This window comes from Hippoglossus stenolepis, chromosome 4 (genome assembly GCF_022539355.2).
Source record: "Hippoglossus stenolepis isolate QCI-W04-F060 chromosome 4, HSTE1.2, whole genome shotgun sequence".
Taxonomy (NCBI): Eukaryota; Metazoa; Chordata; class Actinopteri; order Pleuronectiformes; family Pleuronectidae; genus Hippoglossus; species Hippoglossus stenolepis.
The window spans coordinates 4,348,839-4,369,793 of NC_061486.1; the positions used below are offsets into that span (position 1 = coordinate 4,348,839).

The following is a 20,955-nucleotide window of genomic DNA, read 5'->3' on the forward strand; positions in this document are numbered from 1 at the left end:
AAGTGAATAAAAAACTGTGATGGCAAAAAAAAATCATACAAATCTACATATTCAAAAAGGAGCGAGAAGAAGTACACACTTATTTAATCTCACCACTTCTACACACGCCATTAATTAATAATTATCTTATATTTAACTAGCTTCCTATATATCTATAAATATATTGTTAACCTGGGCTCTATATTGCATATAATGTACAAAACAATATGTGTGTTAATAAATACAATATAGCTAATAAAATAAGGTTATGTTTGACTTATTCATTTGCTCCATGTCCTGTCCATTAACATAGAGGAGGCAGGATTTTTAAACCTATACTGTAGCCAGCCACTAGGGGGCGATCAAGAGGCTTTGGCTTCACTTTTGGGAGCTGCCTATTCAGTCTGTGGTTAAGACCAGTGTGAACAACCTCGGCGGCTCAGCTGAAGAAAACAAGAACAAGAATGACTTCAACCTCAAAAAGGTGTTAAAGTGATTGAATTATACCTTGTGACATTTTTATTATATGAATCATATCCAAACCAGGTTATTTGTATGAATACAAAGGGTCACTTCCAACTCATTAAATTGTTAAAGCCACTTCAGAGCGGCTCCAGCCTCAAGGTTTCTCATTGTAAACACATTTTTCACATTTCTCACTCCGAGGATTTCATAATACCTTCTTACTGCCGAGCAACTGCATCAGTTATACAATATGTCAAGTGTCACCGTTTGGCCAGAGAACACCGCTGTCTGTTGTTGTTATAGTTCTGTTGTTGCTTTTTAACAGCTCCATCACTCGGAAGTCGGCGTGAAGAAGTACTCGGACGGTAGAAGTGAATGGATGACAATTGCAATCATCCTCATCTTCATCTCTTTTTTTTTCTTCTCTCTCACACAGAAAGTGAAGAGTTCGGGCCTGTCTTCATCCTGGAGCCGGACGATGTCATTTTTCCTCTGGATTCTACCGAGAAGAAAGTGGTGATGCAATGCGACGCACGGGGAAATCCGCCGCCTACGTACAGGTGGGACTTGTTTTACGTCCGTCTCCTAAATGTAATCTGACGTTCATTCATTACTTGTCTCTAACATCCCTTGTTTGTCTCGTGCTCTTCAGTTGGTTCATCAACGGGACGGAGGTGGTGGAGGAGGCAGATTACCGCTACAGCCTCATTGACGGAAACTTGATTATCACCAACGCGAGTGAGATCTCTGACTACGGGAAGTACCAGTGCAAAGCAGAAAACCGCTTTGGGAGCATCTTAAGTCGAGACGCTCTGCTGCAGTTTGCATGTAAGTCGACCTTTGTACTTATTCAAACCGTCTTTTACAATTCTGCTTACAAAAGGTCTCAGTAGCAGCAGCTGTAGCTTTTAGCTGCAGGTGTCTGTGTTGGCAAAATGTATGAATGTACTTTTACTTTTCTTTTTTAAGGTCTGTTTGCTTCAAGCTCTTTGAGTCCAAAGTAAACCTGTTTAGTTCCAGGCTAAATAAACACCTTTACTCTCTGCAGTAAGGTTTCGCTGAGTTCAGTTTTCACTGGTTCCATCTGATTCCGTTGCGTCACGCTGCTAACAGGGTATGTTTTCTCAAATGCCAAATCTTCATGGGGAATTAATACGAAAAAATACACATTTATTTCCAAACTACTCCCCTGGCCAAACTCCTAAACGTCATCAGAGGCGAAGTCCGGTCAGACGGTGCGAGCAGGGGCACAGAACGAAAGTGCATCGCTAGTTTTCTTTACAGTTTCCTCAGGGGCAAAGAGCGTAATAGCTTTATTGGCATGTCTGCTGGGAGCTTACTGTTCTCAGTGGTTGCTGCTAAGTATATGGTCTCATATTGTGTTATTTTTAAAGGTCTTTGACGAGAGGAGTAGATGTTGTGTATGTTGCATAGGTCAACCTGGAAGTTAGCATTACCCTGGTTCCAACAACACAAAGCCAATTGGCCTTTGTTTTGCTTCTGTCTGTCTGTCTGTCTGTCTGTCTGTCTGTCTGTCTGTCTGTCTGTCTGTCTGTCTGTCTGTCTATCTGTCTGTCTATCAGTCTGTCTGTCTGTCTATCTATCTATCTGTCTGTCTGTCTGTCTCTATCTGTCTATCTGTCTATCTATCTATCTATCTATCTATCTATCTATCTATCTATCTATCTATCTATCAGTCTATCTATCTGTCTGTCTGTCTGTCTATCTATCTGTCTATCTGTCTATCTATCTATCTTATCTATCTATCTATCTATCTACGTCTATCTATCTATCTATCTATCTATCTATCTATCTATCTATCTATCTATCTATCTATCAGTCTATCTATCTGTCTATCTGCTGTCTATCTATCTGTCTATCTGTCTATCTATCTATCTATCTATCTATCTATCTCTATCTATCTGTCTTCTATCTGTCTGTCTATCTATCTGTCTATCAGTCTATCTATCTATCTATCTATCTATCTATCTATCTATCTATCTATCTATTTATCTATCTGTCTGTCTGTCTGTTCTGTCTCTTATCTATCTATTCTATCTATCTATTCATCTATCTATCTATCTATCTATCTATCTGTCTATCTGTCTGTCTATCTATCTATCTATCTGTCTATCTATCTATCTATCAGTCTATCAGTCTATCTATCTATCTATCTATCTATCTATCTATCTATCTATCTATCTATCTATCTATCTATCTATCTATCTATCTATCTATCTATCAATCTATCTATCTATCTATCTATCTATCTATCTATCTGTCTATCTCTTGGTCTTGGACTCATTCTATCATCGAGGAAACAAGTGGTGGAGTCAACCTGTAACTTTGCCAACGTGAATAAAGGATCTAGTTCAGTTCTGCTCTGTCTGTTCTTCAGGCCAATGGAACCATGTGTTTCCTTTACTCTGTTTCATTTCTATTAGCACGATCAAAAAAGAGAAGTAAAAAGTACAGGCCTTAAATTAAATATAAGGCCGTCTTCGATGGCAGGCCAGAATGTCCAGATGGTAACGCGCAGTGACAATTTAAACGAGTGCTGCTAATTTGTGAAGGACAGAAGCTGCACCTCAACATGAACCCTCATCTCCTCTCAACTGCCCAGATCCCCCCCCTCCCTCTCCACTCCAGAGCCAAATCAGTAGAATCCATAAAAATGGAACTTGCCTGAAAATGAGCAATGCAACTCGTAGGCCCTCGTTTATTAGTGTATAGGCTTCCAGCTGAGATGTTGACACTTGGTTGTTCATCGGCTTGTAATTGTTTTATCCGTTAGATTCACGGTGGCAATATGCAATTTTCTCTTTGGCTAATTATGTTTTTTCTTGAGGGAATCAGGTATTTTTCCACCACATCTTCTTTATCGTGCTTTTTTTTATTTGATTAAGGGTTTGTGTAGTTGTTCTTTCTGCTATAGATGACTGTGGTTGTTCATTCTTCCACACAAAGCTAAATGAAACATATATATATCAGTTTAATGTGAGTGGTTTACAGGGTCTGTAGTTTTTGTTGTTTACTGTTGCTTATTTTAAATCATTAAACCCAAAGCAACAATACTACAGTACAATAAGGGATGACCTCACATTGGAACCAGCATGGGTACCAGGATGTAGTGCAGTGCTTTGAGATGTGCCACAGAGACATATACTTACATCTGGTTCTGTTGGTCTCTGTAGCTGCACTTAGTCTTGAAGCAAAGTGCACGTTTGAAGTCGTCTCATGCCGACTGGCAGGTGTGTAAGTTGAGACGGTGGCCACACGTTTGTCATCACTTTGACAGAACTGGACTTTTGTCGTTCCAGTTACTGAACAGTCAGCATCCTGTTGTTGACGGCACGACAGGCCAGTAATGTGCAAAGCTGCAGCACAGACAGGATGCAGCAACTCCAATGTATTGCAGCCTATAAAATACCCAATAATAATGAGGCTATTATCATTCAGCTCTTTCTGATAATTGACATTATTGCCTTGCAGTCGGTTACAGCAGCAAATTGCCAGTGACTTAGAGGGTTCGGCGCCACAGCCTGAACACCTCAGTGAATAAACATGTGCGACGGTCTCAGTTGGACCATTGAGTCAGCAACAGATCCCACATCTCACCAACTGTTGTTGTGCTGGGATCTGAGGAACCAGTCAGAAATGTCCAAGGGGGGAGGAATGAATGGATATTTGTGTAATGGTGGCACATACAGTTGTATCGTCAGTTAAACAGACACTGAAACAGATATTTGTTCTATTTGTGGATAAAGTCTGTTTGTAATAAAGACTCAAATATCTTTAAGCAATAGAAATATGTTTGTATACAGGGGAGGGCTGCGGCTCAGGGGTAGAGCGGGTCGTCCTCTATCCGGAAAGTCAGTGGTTCGACTCTGCTGCCGGCTGTGCCATTCTCGTAGAATACTTTTTTTTTTATTATTTCAGTTAAAAACACTTGCAGACATTAAGTTCAACTTCTTAATTGTAACGTTTGTTGCACACACTCATTACACAACACTGTAAAAGTTTTAGAATGACTCAACATTGCTAGCTTCTATTTACGCACATAACTCAAAGTCCCTCTTTTCTCTGAAGTTAAGGAGTATAATAAATAAACAATTTGAGATTGTTAGGAACAACCAAAAAAAACATATTTTTGTTTGATTAAATAAAATCAAAAACATACTTTTATATATTCACATATTCAGAAATGTGTAGAAACATCTGCCAATGCCAAAACCATCTCGATGGAGTTCAAGATATCATAACCTATAAAGTATGCTAATGAGGTATTGGGTGTAATAGCAGTTTATTGTTATACTACCTTTGTATAAATAGTGCACCAGTAGGAATTAATTGCATAAACTTTGAAGGCTTAATTTGTCTTCATCGCCGTAGAATAATAAAAAGTTAAGCAATTTCTAACCTTTCCTCTGCATCTACAGTTTTTCATTGGACTCGAAGTGCAAACATTTAAAAATAAACTGGAATAATGAGGCTGTCATAAAACTGTAAGAGGCTGTAAGCAGAGGACATGGAAACATACACCACAGACAAGACTAAAGTCAATTAAAACACATATGCACTGTACACCTTTTCACGATGATAGAAGCTATGTGTAATAATAATAACAATGTCAGAAAACCTTTCTAGTCATTTCATCCAATGACAAAATGTCTTTATTCTGTAATTCCATCCACGTCTGTTCAGAATGGGAAGTGACACATGTGTGTGTTTCCTCAGGTTTATTGAGTTCACGGCGTCTACGCAGCACCATCAGTGGGTAATAGTCTCAAACCCAGTCAACATTTCTTTAAAATGGGACCCTTCAGAAAAGCTTGCCACGGAAACAAAGAGCGGTGCCCTGCAGCACGCATTTGGATGCAGAACCTTCCCTCGCTCTCTCAGCATAACAAATAGCGGGTATTTATCACTCGGCGTGGAGCGCAACTTTTTCCTGTTCTTTTCATGTTGGCACCGCACACACACACACACACACACACACACACACACACACACACACACACACACACACACACACACACACACACACACACACACACACACACACACACACACACAGCTGTTTGTGCACTACACTGAGGTTGTGCTGCATCTACTTCCAAGTCCTTCAGATAAACATGAAAATATTTCCTTTATAAATTGGATGTTGTTAAGCAATTACAGGTTGTTAGTTGTTGTTAAGACTTGAATGTGAAATGACACTAAAAACCTGGAGGCCCTTGATTTGACTCGAGTGCGACTGTCTGTATTTATAGACCAACTGCAGGTTCAGCCTGAGAATAATCTGCAAAGGCAAATATTACAGTTTATAAATATGTAATAATTTCTGCTGGCAGAGCGCTGGCTCAGACACGGCAGTGAGTCTTCCTCCTAATAAACCAGTGGAAGGTCTGGTCCTGTGAGCCAACTGACCTGAATAGCTTCTGTAACTGGAACATGACAACAATGAGTTGTTTGTGGTTTTTTCAGGTAGTTGTTCGTGGTTCTTGCTTCGTGATTGTGTAAAAGTGTTTTTACCAGAACACACGTACGAGCAGAGTTTAAGCTTTTGGCTGAGATAAGGTGAAAAAACAGCTAATTTTCTCCTGTTAAGAGCAGCCGGGGCTACACTAATTCGGACCTTGCTGGCTTGACTGAGTTTTGCCGGGTCGGGCAAACGGCTAAATGACGTGCCTGTGCAGCACCGTACCCTCTGTGCTCCGGAGGGTTGTTATGTCAAGCTGCTGCCGGACTGAACAGCGCCTCTGTTTCTTTCGGGGGGGACCAGGGGAGAGGTGGAGTGGACCAGCTAGAGTGCATGAGGAAAGGTTCAGTCAAGGCTGTCTATATTCTATCTACTGGTCGTGTTCTCTGCTCCAACGATGTTTCAGCCGGATGTGTTTTCTCTCTCTCTCTCTCTCTCTCTCTCCTCTCCCTCTCTCTCTCTCTCTCTCTCTCTCTCTCTCTCTCTCTCTCTCTCCCTCTCTCTTTGTTTTGAGATTCCGAGCTGCTGAACTCACACTTGGGCTGTTTTTCAGGCGTGACTTTGAAGGCAGCAGGCAGAAAGGAGGCCTCTGATCTTTCTCCCCAAAGATTTCTCCTCTCTCTCTCTGCAGATGAGAGTCTGGCTGAGGCTCAGGTATCGAGCCTCTGTGAGCAGTGCGCTAGTAATGAAATTAATGCACTGCTTTGACTTCGGCATTTGAAGATCCACACACACACACACACACACACACACACACACACACACACTCCACACTCTGAAATGTTCTACAAATCTGATATCGGCGCCAGTTAATGCCCATTGATAGAATTATACCGATCTTGAAATAACTAATTTGCATTGAACACGCGCTCCTGCGCTGGCTGCTAATTTCCTCGCTGCATTTCTGGATTTTAAACATTAATGCAGACGTACTGTACGTTGACGTGGGGTTTTTGCAGGACGCTGTAATTACCATGTTTGAGTTGTTAAAACGTGTTCAAATGTCAATATTGATTTAATTACATAACTGTAGTTGCAAAGGGGAAATGATTCGTCGGTTTCCTTTTGAACCTCGTTTCATGGTTCAATAAAATATGAACGCCTCTAAAATTCATGTCTTATTTTTTAGGGACTGAAATGTGATTCTTTTTGAAGAGTTCCTGCATTGCACTTCTCACTTTACACTCACTACTATAGGTTTATATCGTAGACTTTATATAAAGATGGACGACATGACAGCGACGTAAAGGTACGATGTCATAAAATGGGGTGAAACATCCTGATTGACAGCTGAGACTGACAAGTGATTGGTCGAGCGTGTATCAGCTGGACGTCCAATACCACGGCTCTATCTCCCGATTGCTGCACAGACTCTCGCTCTCAAATCAGCGCCAGGGTTATTGAAATCATTTCTGGATCGTGGGAGGAAGTGGAAAATCTATGGTTTTATAAAAGAAGCCCCTGATTTTTATTTTCTCTTTCTCCACCGTGGTGGCTATTACTGCTCAAGCTACCCATGGCTGATTTATTCCAAACAACCAGTGTTGCTGCTTCAGCCTGCAATTATATGATCTAATTGTCCATGCACCTACGTAATGCTCTTAAACTGGAAACGATGCACTGCAGGGTAAATTGCTGCCACGCTGCAGCAGTGGGTAATCTAGAAAAGCACAAGACGGCTTGCAACAGCGTTGGTGAATAATTGAAGAGAAAAGAGAATCCACACAAACGCCCGCTCACATTCGGTTCCTGCCGCGTACGAGTCATGTTGTACTTTAGCAATTACTGTTGTTGTACTTCAGCAGTCGGATGTAAAGAGCCCTGGTCAATAGTCCTCAGACGGCTAGCGTTTCCGTCTTTGTGTTACTTATTTACTCAGTCGTTTGTTTCATTTGTTTCCCTGACAAATCTATTTCACTTACCTTTTGTCCGTTTGCTCATTGAAGCTAAAGTAAAGGACACTGATCGGCACCTGGTCGTGATCCATGTTGGATCGATAGAGGTAGAAGGAAGTCACTCGGAGAAAAAAACAGAAAAGACGGGGTGATGACAGCTGCTGGCGAATCAATAGGGAACATGTTGACTTTCTCAGGGCTCGTCATACCTTCTTAATGGAACAGGATGATGGCATCAAGTAGCTTTTAGACGGCCACGAGGACCATTTCATGAAGAGCCAAGAGGTTTTTCTGAAAATGTAGATGCATTTCCAGCATTGAGCACAATCTGCAGCTGATTAACGGTTTATTATGGGATGTGCTCTGGTTCAAACGAACCTTCTGTTTCATACGTTTATAACATGAAATCCAACTTGCTGCTTCTCTGAGGAGAAAAGGGGACAAGCAACTGCACTATGTCCTGAAAGTCGAAGAAATATAAAGTGAAGGGAAAATGGCTTTGTGCTACGTTTAAAGATAAAGGTTGTGAACTATAATCACTATTATCAGAATATGGGAAGAAATTCAGGTTTCTCATGTCACTTGGAGGCGTAATTATCCAGCACTTTCAGGTGAACAGTAAACAATGTCCCTCAAAGCGATGGAATGAAAGTGGTGCAGACACAGAGACCTGCCCTGGGTCAGCGCGCTGTCGCTTGATTTCCACAATTCTGGCGTTGCCTCAAATAAAAAATCAAACGGGCAGCGTCGGGTTCCAGAAGGCGGCTGCTCTGGGATTTCAGATTAAACCTGCTTTGTTCTACTTCTACAGAAAAACAACCAGGTGAAACAAAGACGAAATCATTAATACTGATCTTAAATAATGTTGGGGAAGGATTTCTTTGAGAGACGCTAATATTAGATGTGAATTATTTAGTTCTACATTGACTCAATTGCAATTCTTAAGGATCCATGGATTTTTTATCTGGGAAATCAGGGAAAAAAACGTCCTATCTCACGATGTTATTGTTGTTGTGGATCCTCCCCCTGATCCGGATCCACACCAAAGTTTATTGGCTTCTTTCTTGACCAATACCCCATCTTTCCACCAGGTTTTGTGGTTTTCCATCCTGTAGTTTCTACGTAATCATGCTCACAAACAAATGTACAGCTGTGAAAATATTACTTTAATAATCTTTATTTGCAACCAGAGTGAAAAACAATAGAAGTTGGCAGTGCAGTTACGTTCTGTGACCTCACGACAAAACACAAGCTTTTACCACCAGGAGCTGAATAGTGGATGGAAATTTTAACCTTGCAACACTGACTTAAAATTCAAGTCAGTTATTGTTCTTCCACATCCCTTAATGATACTGTGAAGTTGAGGCACGGCTGCAGGGACGACGCTTCAAATTGATCCAACATAACCATGAGATAATTGATTGTGTTTCAGATCTGGGAGCTTTCAGCGGAAAGACCAGAGGTGGGGTCTCCGTACGTGAAGGCCAAGGTGTGGTGCTCATGTGCACCCCCCCTCCTCATTCACCAGGTAAGACATTATCTGCACCTCCAGTCACAACCAGAGCTTTTGGGAATCGGATCAATAAAATCCTCTCTATTCATCAGGACGCCCACAACACCAAGTAATGTTGTTTCTGTTGCAAGGTGAACAATGAATGTTCTCATTGTTTATTTATTGGTTGTGTTGTTGTTGTTGTTTTCTTTCGTTCCCCCATCTATTCTCCCGTCCGTCCATGCGGTTCAAACGATGAGCGTGATAAGTTATGGCAACAACAGAGCGGCGACGCAGATTTCTCAGGGATCAAATTTGCCGGATCGTTAGAAACGAAAAAGAAACGTCGCACCGCCAATTATTTCGCATATCGGCACAACGTAGGCACTGAGACTTTAATGGCATTCCTTGAATATCCCTCTCTGCAGTTGTCCTCTAATGTAAGATATTATGTGGGCCATGAATCATCCAGGCTTTGTGCTTGTTTGCACGAGGGCTGCAGCCACGGGAATGTTTGCCAAGTGCACCTCAGCACCTGAAGACTGTTGGTGGAACTTATTAGTTTCACTGATATCAACCAGGAAGTTGATATCAGGGCAAACCGAACATACGTGGTTTCACTAAGCCTCCACAAGAACAGCCAGTGGTCAGAGGCTTTATGTTCTCGGGTTGTCTTATCTCAAGAAGGCCATGGGGGACATTTCTTCAAATTTGGTACAAACCTTTGACTCAACTGATTAGACTTTTGTGGTCACAGGTCAAATACATCAGAGAATAGGAATTATAGTTGTGTCGGGATAATTCGGGAACACCTCTTGGGAATTATGTTACAAATGTTCATTTGAATTTATAGATGAACTGATTGGAATAAGGTGGCGAAAGGTTAAAGGTCAACGACGTGCCGACCTCATGTTCTTGTGAATGCGATTCAATCAGGAGCAACCATTTCATTTCATCAAGCACAAATATTCACTTGGGCGCAAAGATTTTTTTGCCTCGTGAACATATCTGGCACAAATGTTCATTTACACTCACAGAGGAATTTATAATATGCAGGTGGTCAAAGGTTCTGAAGTCTGCCTTTAGGGAATTTCTACCAAATTGATCAGGTGTCACTTGGACACGAAGATTAATGGATTAGATTACAGGGGTCAAAGGTCACAGTGACCTCACACAAGTCTGGTCAAAATTTGGACTGAACCTGCACTGGTTGGCAGGCGCTCAACCGCAGAGTGTTGATTCTGGATTTTCCAGCTTTTACAAAGGTTTTCTGTTGAATGGGTGAAAGTGTGATTGAGATCAAATTAGAGATGATGTGGACTGAGGTCAGCATAATGGGAAAAGTGATTTTCTGTCATTGAAGGTTTGCTGCAATAAGCTGTAAAATTGACCCAGGTTTCAGTCATCCTGACATTCTGTGACAGACGCTCATGATCCCAAACCTTGTATCAGAGCGACACAGTTGATCGATATATATTTTATTATATATATATATATATATATATATGTAATCACTCAAGCATTAAAAGCACAGAACAATGAGATTTACCTCAGATATCATCAGATTACCTCAAAACGAATGGGTGCTGTGTGCGTGTTTCAAGATTATGCACAAAAACACGGGTGCGATTATGATTTATGTCTTCAGCAGCGCTAACATTAAATGAAAACTGATCTTCGACAAATAAATAAGCAAAGAAAAAATCCACAGTCATTAAGTTTGCCCGTCTGGTGGATTTCCCATTGAGCCAGAGCATGTTACAATTGAATTTCACAGTGTGTAGGGAGTGTTTAAACAAAATTTGGGTTAAATTGGATGTGGGAGGATTTAAAGACATTAAAATGACACTTACATTAGAAAAAGTCTCAAGAGTGGAAAAATAATTTGAAGTCAGTGAGATGTGAAAAGTTCCATGGCTTTGAGCGCTTGCGATCAGTTTTTTATGCGTCCGCGGTAAATAGTGTTTTACTGAGATGAAGCTCGGGTGTGATGATCTTTGAATAAAACCTATCGGAGCCATAACTGTGCGTCCTCTCTTTATGAAGTTGTCCTCTCAGTGGATTAAACAAATGATGCTGACTGCAAATCCGGGTCTTGAAAATATTTTTGAAAATGTTCCTGTTCTCGGTTTTTCCAGCTCGTCGTCGGCACAAACCCCGAATCAGCAGCCGTCCATTATTTACCAAGAGGCCTCTGATAGTGTCATTTTCTTTTTCTTTTTTTGCTCCAGTGCAAAACATATTATGGATGCAGAATCAAAAGACTTGTGAAATATTGCGTGACAACGTTGAATAGATTAATTTGTCCCTGAATTTGACAGTCCTGTTTTTTCCTCTAACATAATGATGGATGAGGCCGTGTAGAACTATGCACAATAGACAGAGCAAACATCACGCTGTCAAAGTCTGCTCTGTGTTCATCACAGGCATTTCATACCCATCCATCCAGTTTATTACCCACTTATTCATCTTCAGGGTCATTTTGACAACTATTTCTGTTTTTCCTCTTATTGTTTTTTATCTTCATATTTTCTTTATAAGCAGCCGTGTGGAAATTTACTTTGAATGTCAGGATGCATTGTAAATAATGCTAAATATATCGCGCACTGTAATTCATGAATAAAATATAAAAACAACAAAGATTATTACGCATAAAGTCAGAGGCACCTCGTTCTGTGTCTTTCTTGTTTTATACGCTTGTGATTAGAAGGAAACTCGTGACACGCGTCTGCACTCGCAGAACTTAACTGACTTGGAATAATCAGTAGATGTCAGTTTTCTTTTCCTTTCTGATGCAACCACCAATCAATTAAAAATAACCTTGCTGCAAATAACAGACTCAATAAAACCCTTTTAAATTGATATTTTTCCATCTTCAGGGGCAGCAGCAGTTATTTTATACTTCCCTTGTTGTTGGAGAAATCCCATAACCATTACATATTTAAGTTATTATTGTTTTATACTAAGGAGTGATTAAGAATGATTGATAATTGACCTTATGTTCCGTTGTTTTACATGGGCTCATACAGTATATACAGTATTCTACTGGCAGTATGTCATGAATTATCTAAATATACTTCAGAGCGTAGTTCTTCTTAAAGTATATTATTAAAAACCCTAATTGTAACCCGTGGATAAAAATTGCATGAAGTTCCATTGCATCATATTTTATTTTATTTTTATATAGTTGCAGAAAATACAAATGCATTCCAGGATATTTAATAGTAAGTCTTAGATGAACATTTTCCTCCTACAACAGATTACTTTGACAACATTAGCTGTTGTAGTGTGTGTTTGCATAGCTTTGCTGTACACACAATCTAAATGTAACTGAATATCATTCATGCATTCATTCATTTAGCACATTACCGTCTGTGTGTTATGTACAGAAAATGCTTTCACAGGAGTTTTTTAATGCTGACCGTGCGTTCGCCTACTCGCTGCCGCCGCCGCCGCTGGTTTTTCCGTCCTATCCCTTCTAATGAGGATCTCCCCTGTCTGTGCAATCAGTGCAACCCTTGATGCATTCTGTCATCAATTACTTCTCTAAAATTTGTGAAAGGCCGAACGCGACACAACCTCACGCCGCACACAACTACACGCACATATTCATACAGAGCGTGTGGGGGGGGGGGGCGTGCCCGATACAGACAGACAGCCACGTTTGAAGTGGAGGCCACTGGTCGCAAACTGTGCACGCGCAGCGAATCTCAAGCGATTTGATTAGAATCAGAAATTAATCTGATAAAGTAGCTGAGCTGGACTTCAATGAGTGGCGGGCTGCTTGGCAGGCAGTCTGCGTGCATGGAAAGCTCTGACACAGTCAACTTAACATCAGATTAGATGCCTCTTTACAGTCTTTTGATGCAGTGGGAGTACCGAGCTATGTGGGTGCTTATTATTTGACAGTCTTTGCCACAAACCTAGTCCACAACCACGATTGCTATTCTACAAGGATGTACTTATTCAGACTATGGTCTCCCCTTGTTCTCGCAGAGATCGTCTACAGCTGGGTGTTCAACGAGTTCCCCTCCTTCGTCGCCGAGGACAGTCGCCGCTTCATCTCCCAGGACACGGGGAACCTGTACATCTCCAAGGTGCAGCCCTCTGACGTAGGAAGCTACATCTGCCTGGTGAAGAACACGGTGACAAATGCACGAGTTCTGAGCCCCCCGACACCCCTGACACTGAAAACCGACGGTGAGCCTCTCAGATTTATGGCACCTCTCACACATGACGGGCCCTGATTTGTATGAATGCCCTGGGAAGACACCTCTGAAAGTTCATCGGAAAGTTTCAAAATGTTTTTTTTTTTTTTTAGATCTATCACACTGCTTCCTCTCGCTGCACTTGTTTAGCACAGATGGAAATCTAAAAGCATGTTTTATATTCTACTGGGGCATTTCAATTTGTATCCTAATGCGTTTGGGCGGAATAAAAAAAAAAAGCTCAGATCAGATAGGTTAATAAAAGCGGGGCGGTCCTCTGCTTTCCACTGAGCCTTGTGTTAGCGGAGGGCGTTATGAATTCCATACACACTGTAAATAGATGGCCAGCATTGCTTTAACATTAGAGTGGGGAGCCCTCTTCACTCACATTGTGCTTTGGTGAAACTGGCCATCAGGGAAATCATTTTCCAGCATAAAATTAACTGAATCAATGGCCCTTGCTGTGGATGGGATTTGGCTCTTTTATACTAGCCTCTCCGGAGCCGTGCTGTGGAGCCGTTTGCTGGATTCAGGTGTGGATTTCACCTACAGGCTCTTTGCTTCTGACTACACAGAGAAAGGCCCGTCACTCCAGTCAGGTGCCTGTCATTGTCGGCGCTTTCAAAGAGCCACGGAGATTACATCCCCGGTGAAGCCGTGCAAAAGGGGGGGGCCTCTGTGCCTCGGAACCAGGTTTGCTCCAAAGTGCTGCAACAGGAATTCACCTCTTACGGTTTACATCCCTTCCAGCAAGATTCCTGCTCTACATTTGCATAACTTTGTATAAAAAGGCCCAGAGAGACCCACATAATACTTAGCACATAACCGTGCTTAATTGGTTTGTCTCTCTCGTTAACTGAGATACAAAATATGGGCAGAAGGGCGTGTGGTCAATCTGCTATCAGCGGTTTTATTACCTCCAAGGAGATTATGTTTTTGTTTATTTGTCTGTGAGGTTAGCAGGATTACACATAAACTACTGGCTGGATTAGCATGAAACCTGGTGGAAGGATGTTGTTGGGGAAACAAACCATTGAATTATGCTGTGGATTCGGATCAGGGGCAGATGCAGGGTTGTTTTTACACTTTCATCAACATTGTGAGATATGGCTGGTTAAGATTTTAGCTGATTTCATAGAGACTAATTCATGGATCTTGATGAAAAACATCAGGCATATTTAGAGGATTGATATTAACGAGTTCGTCCAACAGATCCAAATAAAAATCCAAATGTAGTGAATTTAAATGTGGTTTTTTTAAGGTGACTGTCGGGCCTTGTGCCATGCTAGTTATATGTTTTGATAGAGGAAGATGAATTGATTTAGCGAATCCATATTGTGACATGTGCCTGCACGTTTCTCTCACCTGCAACAAAACAGACCCAATCAAGTCTGTGCAGCTTTGAGCCCGAAGAACATCTTGGCGCCTCCTGCTCTGCAAACCTCACGACGCTCAGCAGCCTTCTATATTGTTGTTGGGGCTCAAATGTCTGGCACACCTCACTGCAGACACACAAATGTTCTGGCGCCGCATGCTCCCCTCAGTCGCTGGAGTCTGACCAATCAGACGCCGCAATCTGTGCCTCGGTGAAAGTGGGTGATCATTATATGGTAGACGGTTCAAGCTGGATCTGTGTGCAGCTCGCCACCGTCTCTCAGCTCCAGCCCCGACGCTCTTAATCACAACAAGCATCTGGGCTCCATTATACCATGCTGGGGGCCATTGATCGTCACTCTGCAATCCACCTTGAGCAGAGCAGAGCGAGACCGGAGTCCTTAATGATGCACTGCTTTTAAACAGATGTACAATTTAACTCAGAAACGCCCTCCCTTTGATTTTTCACTTTGCCGTAACAGAAGCAAATGCATCATATTACTGCAGATGGCAGCAGCTTAGTTTTGTTGTTTTTTCCCATCATCTGTTGTTTATACTTTGCAGTTGTCGATCAGTTCTAATAACAATGGAATGCAAACTCTAATGAGGTTGAACATTCTGCACCCTGGTCTAACTGTGCAGGAGTGGACATGTGTTATATTCATGTGAGGATACAGTTTTGTTTACAGTGACCACAGATCAGATGCAAAATTACCACTATTTATGGTTATTTATTTACCATGAGAAAGATCCTTTGCTTTGGATGGCAATTATTTAGCATGAAATTATTTTAAATGTTCTTTTCAGTGACAGTTTCATCCTCAAACTGATTGACAGGTAATTTAATACATGAAGCAACATTGAACAGATGCTGATTCTGAGTTATCACATTTATACATAGTCTGTTTACATCTGGAATGTTGGTAAATACATTACAACACACAAACATTAAAGGAATTAAAGGTCCTGGTGCTCTTAGACCTGATGGCCACTCTCGACACTGTCGATCACACAATCCTGCTGTCACGCCTGGAAAACTCTGGAGGGATTAAAGATACAGCACTCAGGTGGTTTCAGTCAGACTTAAGAGATAAGAGTTTCTCTGTCCCCCTGGGTGACTACTCCTCTGGGAAGGCCCCACTTACATCTGGGGTACCTCAAGGATCCGTTCTAGGCCCTGTCCTATTCTCCCTATATATGCTGCCCCTAGCATACATTTTTGAAAAATCGAATGTCTCTTTTCACTGCTTTGCAGATGACCTTCAAATATACTTGCCCCTGAACCTTAAAACTAAGACTTCACTGCAGCCCCTGCTTGACTGCTTTAATGACATAAAATCATGGATGAATTCAAACTTCAATAGCTTTTTCCAACTAAGACTCCTAGCCAAAGTAAAGGCATATCTCCCACAAAAAGACCTAGAGAGGGGGATCCATGCCTTTATAACCTCCCGTCTTGAATATTGCAATTCCCTGTATGTGGGCTTAGACCAATCCTCTAAGAAAAAGGGAGACCATGTCACACCTACACTTAAAATCGATCCTGTTCTTCACAGGATCAATTTTAAAATCTTACTGTAAACTTTTAAATCTCTAAACGGACTGGTATCGCCTTTCTTAGCCGAACCTATCCATGCGCACACTCCACTTAGGGAGCTGAGATCAGCCACTCAGCTCCTCCTCAGGGACAGACCTAAAGACAAGGCTCATAACCAGAGGTGGTCGCGCCTTCGCAGTAGCCGCCCCAAATTCGTGGAACAACCTACCACTTCACATTAGATCTGCCACCTCTCTAACACACTTTAGATCACGACCTAAAACACATCTGTTCTCCTTGGCTTTCTCCTCGAGTTGAGTAAGTTTTTATCTCAGCTGATTTTATTTATTTGACCGTATATATTCAATTTTATTTTCTCTTACTTTAATTATTTTACCTACTTGGACTATGATGTATTACATGTTACTGTCCTCTTGTTGTACCATTACACTTGTGAAGCACTTTGGTCAACCAAGTTGTTTTAAATGTGCTGTATAAATAACATTGACATTGACATAAAAAAGTTTTTAAAAAAAAGAAAAGATCAAAGCAGTAAAAATGCAGATAAAAAAATGACAATATAGAGAAGCAAAACAAAACACAAATCAAAGGAAATTTTTAATGTCAAACATGAAAGGAAGAAAAACAGTCTTTGATACGACTTTGATACGACACCTTGGATGAACCTGTTGAGGTGCAGGCTACGAATCAGTCCTTTTGCATTTCCTGTGGGGAACAGTCGACAACATTCTGAGCTAGAAGCCACAGCCGTGAAATCCCACTCAAGTTAAGCCGGTGGGGGACACTACCGAGGAGCTAACATGTCGGGAAATGGATACGGCGACGACGGCTGGAGGAGTTTTCTTTGGAATTCAGAGAAGAAGGAGTTTCTGAGACGAACGGGCTCCAGCTGGTGTAAGATCCTCTTGTTTTACGTGATATTCCTCGGATGCTTTGCTGGAATTTTTATCGGGACCATTCAGGCTCTGCTGCTCACGTTAAGTGACTACAAACCCACCTATCAGGACAGAGTTGCTACCCCAGGTCTGTCACACACCCCGCGCTCAGTGAAATTTGAAATTGCTTTCAATATGTCTGATGAGGCCTCATATAAGAAGTACATCGACAGCGTGGCGACTTTCCTTAAACAGTACGAGGAGGAACAACAGATTACTCTGATGAAATTTGAAGACTGTGGAGACTCTCCTCAGACGTACAAGGACCGTGGACGTCTGGAGAGTGACGCCGGACAGAGGAAAGCCTGTCGCTTCCGCAAGACCTGGCTCGGCAGCTGCTCAGGGGACAGCGATCCCACTTTCGGCTTCAAGGAGGGAAAGCCCTGCCTTATTGTCAAGCTCAACAGGATAGTCGACTTCAGTCCAAGAGTTCCCTCGAACAATCAGTCACTCCCAGAGGCTCTTCGGGGCAAACTAATGCCCAACCTCATCCCTATTCACTGCAAGAATAAGAGAGAAGAGGATGCAGACAAGATTGGAGAGATCAAGTACTTTGGCTTAGGTGAAGGCTTTCCTCTCCAGTACTACCCGTACTACGGCAAACTGCTGCATCCTCAGTACCTGCAGCCTCTGGTGGCCATCCAGTTTGCCAACATCGCTCTGGACCAGGAGCTCCGCATCGAGTGCAAAGCATACGGAGCAAACGTCGACTACAGCGAGAAAGACCGCTACCAAGGACGTTTCAATGTTAAGATCAAAATCAGCTCGTGACCTCAGCTGCGACGAGCACTCTCATTTTAAAAATTAAACGTAGAGAGAATTCACCAGTTCAGAAATACACCACTAGTCTTTGAACATCCATAGGACCTGCACTTAAACACTTAACCTGTGTGCTTTACACTAGCTTGTCTGTGTGTTTGTCGAGGGTTAGAATCTAAAATACAATAATTTGCAATAGCAAATATTTATTCTACTCCATTACCAATGATGAGTCGCATCCTCTGTAATTTCACCTTCCACCCTCGGGTCGAGGGTTTGCTGCCCCAAGGTCTAAAACAAAACGCTACAGAAATAGTTTTGTTCAATCCGCAATTGTTCACTTGAACGAGCTGTAGCCAAATCTGCACACTTGTCCCTATCCAGTCCTTCTATTGATAGTGATGCATTTAAGCCCTTTTTATCATAGTTTTTTATGGTTTTATGTTTTTATGGTCCTCTCTTCTGTCAGTGTGTTATAATTTTCGTCCTGTGTTTTGGACGGATATGCCTTCTCTTTTCTAAAGTAACCTAATCTAACCTATTGCTTTTCCCTACAGTGAAGTGGTGGAGGTTACAGTGGCACTGGAGCATCACTGGTGTTGTTGTTGCCGCCGAAAGACATTTTCTCTCTCCACACCGACACTAGTATCAGTAAAACACAATATTTGCCGGCACATGTCATCTCCACATGGGCATGTGTGCTGGTACTTCACGGTAAATGATTATTGACGACCTTAGGCCCACAGCCATATTGGATGTCAGCATGATTTTTCACTAACCCACATCTTTTTTAGTGGTGCAGTCAAAACAACTCATTCTGCGTTACCCTCAACATACACATTCTGCTTTCCACTATCACACACACATTATTCTTTAAAGAACAACGCACTGAATCTGTCCAGGCTAATGGGATCGTTCCTCGTAGTGCATTTGAAACAAATTGAACGGTTTGTTATATATGTTGTGATCATTAGGACCACGCAGCAGTTGGAAATAAACCGCTTCTTCGTCCTCAAGACAAAAACTAAATCATCTAAAATATTCAACGTAAAAAGTACCAGAGATTCAACATGTTCTGGTCTGTTAGTCGTGCTCCGTGCGTGAAGCTCTGCTGAACCGCTGATGCAGTGTAGATGGAGAATCTGACGTTTCTCAGTGAAGACATCGAGGTGTGACAATCCGTTCACGATTAGTGAGCAGGGACCCGTCCAGCTGTCCAGGAATCGCCTGAACCAATTCAATTATATGGAGATGAAGGAAGTGCAAGGGGAAATTTAAAAATGATATTCTTATTTGAAAACATTAAAATCTAAAAAGCATGTTTTTGTCTATATTTCATATTTTTTAAAGTCCAAAAAGTTCAAAGGTTGCTCTGCATTAGTGCCTGTGAGAGGCATGAGAACTCCAAACACTCATCTATTCCAGGATCAGAGAGCTGATAAAACGGATAAAGCACTTCTATGCTCTCTATGCCATTAGCCTGGAGCCCTGGTAAAATTTAGGACGGGCATCATGCTTGGAAATTGGTTTGCAGGAGAACAAAGCACAAAAGAAAAAGGTAATTTTCATTTGATTAATAAATAAAGTTGAGACGTAAAAAAAAAAAATCTAATGCTACATGAGAAATGAGGGTCAGTAACGTTTTAGCACACCGGGCCTGGACATTATTTATTTCACTTCCTTCTGGTCCAGCCACTGAGGCTGAATATAATGTTGAATGTACTGTGGCCAATGAAATATTGAAAATTCATTATATGTGAAGGGCTGCTTTGGAGCCATAAATGTTGGGAATGAGATTGAAATTGAAAAGTTCTTTGGAACAAATATCATAAAACTCCTTTCTCTATACATCGTGCACCACAGCTCAACAACCTCACTCCTTCTTTTTTTGCAGCAGCCATTTTATCACACACAAGAAGGGTCAGGTACACGTGGGGGGGGGGGTGTAATTCTTGTTTCTCAAATGCAGTGCCAGTCATTGGTCTCACTGATTATCTACATCACGCCACATCTGGAGGAGCGCTGCATATGCTCTCGTATGCTTTCTTGTGAACTTGGGGCGGCTGCTGGGGTCGGCTGCTGCAGCTGTCGGCGGCGTTCACTTGTGATGATTGTGTTTGCATATAACATTACGTGGTAAAGAGAACAAACGCTCATGTGATATTCATATCGCAAAGCTCCTGCTTAACAAGACAGATAATAGTAATGAGATCCCAGGTGAAGGTGCTTTTCCTTTGCTCCTTTCGAATTTGCTCAATGTCACCTGACGTGTCATTCCGGCTAATGGTTACAAATGGCCGCCTTAACGTACAGATGAATAAACAAAGACAACATATCCTCCGGCTGTGAGAGCGGAGGTGTTAGTCTTGGTGGCACTTAGCAAAGTATGATAACAAAAAAAAAATACCTTTGTATCCTTCATAGCGTGGGGAATTGTGGAGTGGTTTACTAATTCCTGAGGACAATGCACAACGGCACCATGTTGTCACCGGAGAGCATCGTCGTGATGATTTGTTTTTGTGATAGTGTGTGTGTGTTTCAATACAAACACACACACACACACACACACACACACACACACACACACAAACACACACACACACACACACACACACACACACACACACACACAGGGGGACCTGCACCATGTTCAAATCTATGTTAAATCCACTTTTTTATGTCTGTTTTTGAAAACTATGATTATTCAGTCGCATGCTCTGTATTTCATCATCACTGCCACTTGCCCTATTAATAAACTGTGTGTAACGTTGTGGTGGATAGTGGAACAATGTACCAGATGGCGTGCAT

General features: G+C 41.8%; 2 protein-coding genes across 3 annotated transcripts in view; both read left to right on the forward strand.

Annotated features, from left to right (window-relative positions):
• Positions 1 to 20,955, forward strand: part of cntn5 (contactin 5) — a 103,737-nt gene that overhangs the window by 46,248 nt on the left and 36,534 nt on the right. For both annotated transcript variants that reach the window (XM_035155474.2, XM_035155475.2), the window contains exons 4-7: positions 881 to 1,004; positions 1,097 to 1,272; positions 9,254 to 9,349; positions 13,310 to 13,513. In XM_035155474.2, coding sequence (XP_035011365.1) covers positions 881 to 1,004; positions 1,097 to 1,272; positions 9,254 to 9,349; positions 13,310 to 13,513 — 600 coding nt within the window. The remainder of the gene's footprint in view (positions 1 to 880; positions 1,005 to 1,096; positions 1,273 to 9,253; positions 9,350 to 13,309; positions 13,514 to 20,955) is intronic.
• On the forward strand, positions 17,179 to 18,159 carry LOC118106724 (sodium/potassium-transporting ATPase subunit beta-233-like). Its single transcript, XM_035155476.1, has one exon. It carries the CDS (start codon positions 17,254 to 17,256, stop codon positions 18,157 to 18,159), a length of 906 nt encoding a protein of 301 aa, XP_035011367.1. The 5' UTR covers positions 17,179 to 17,253.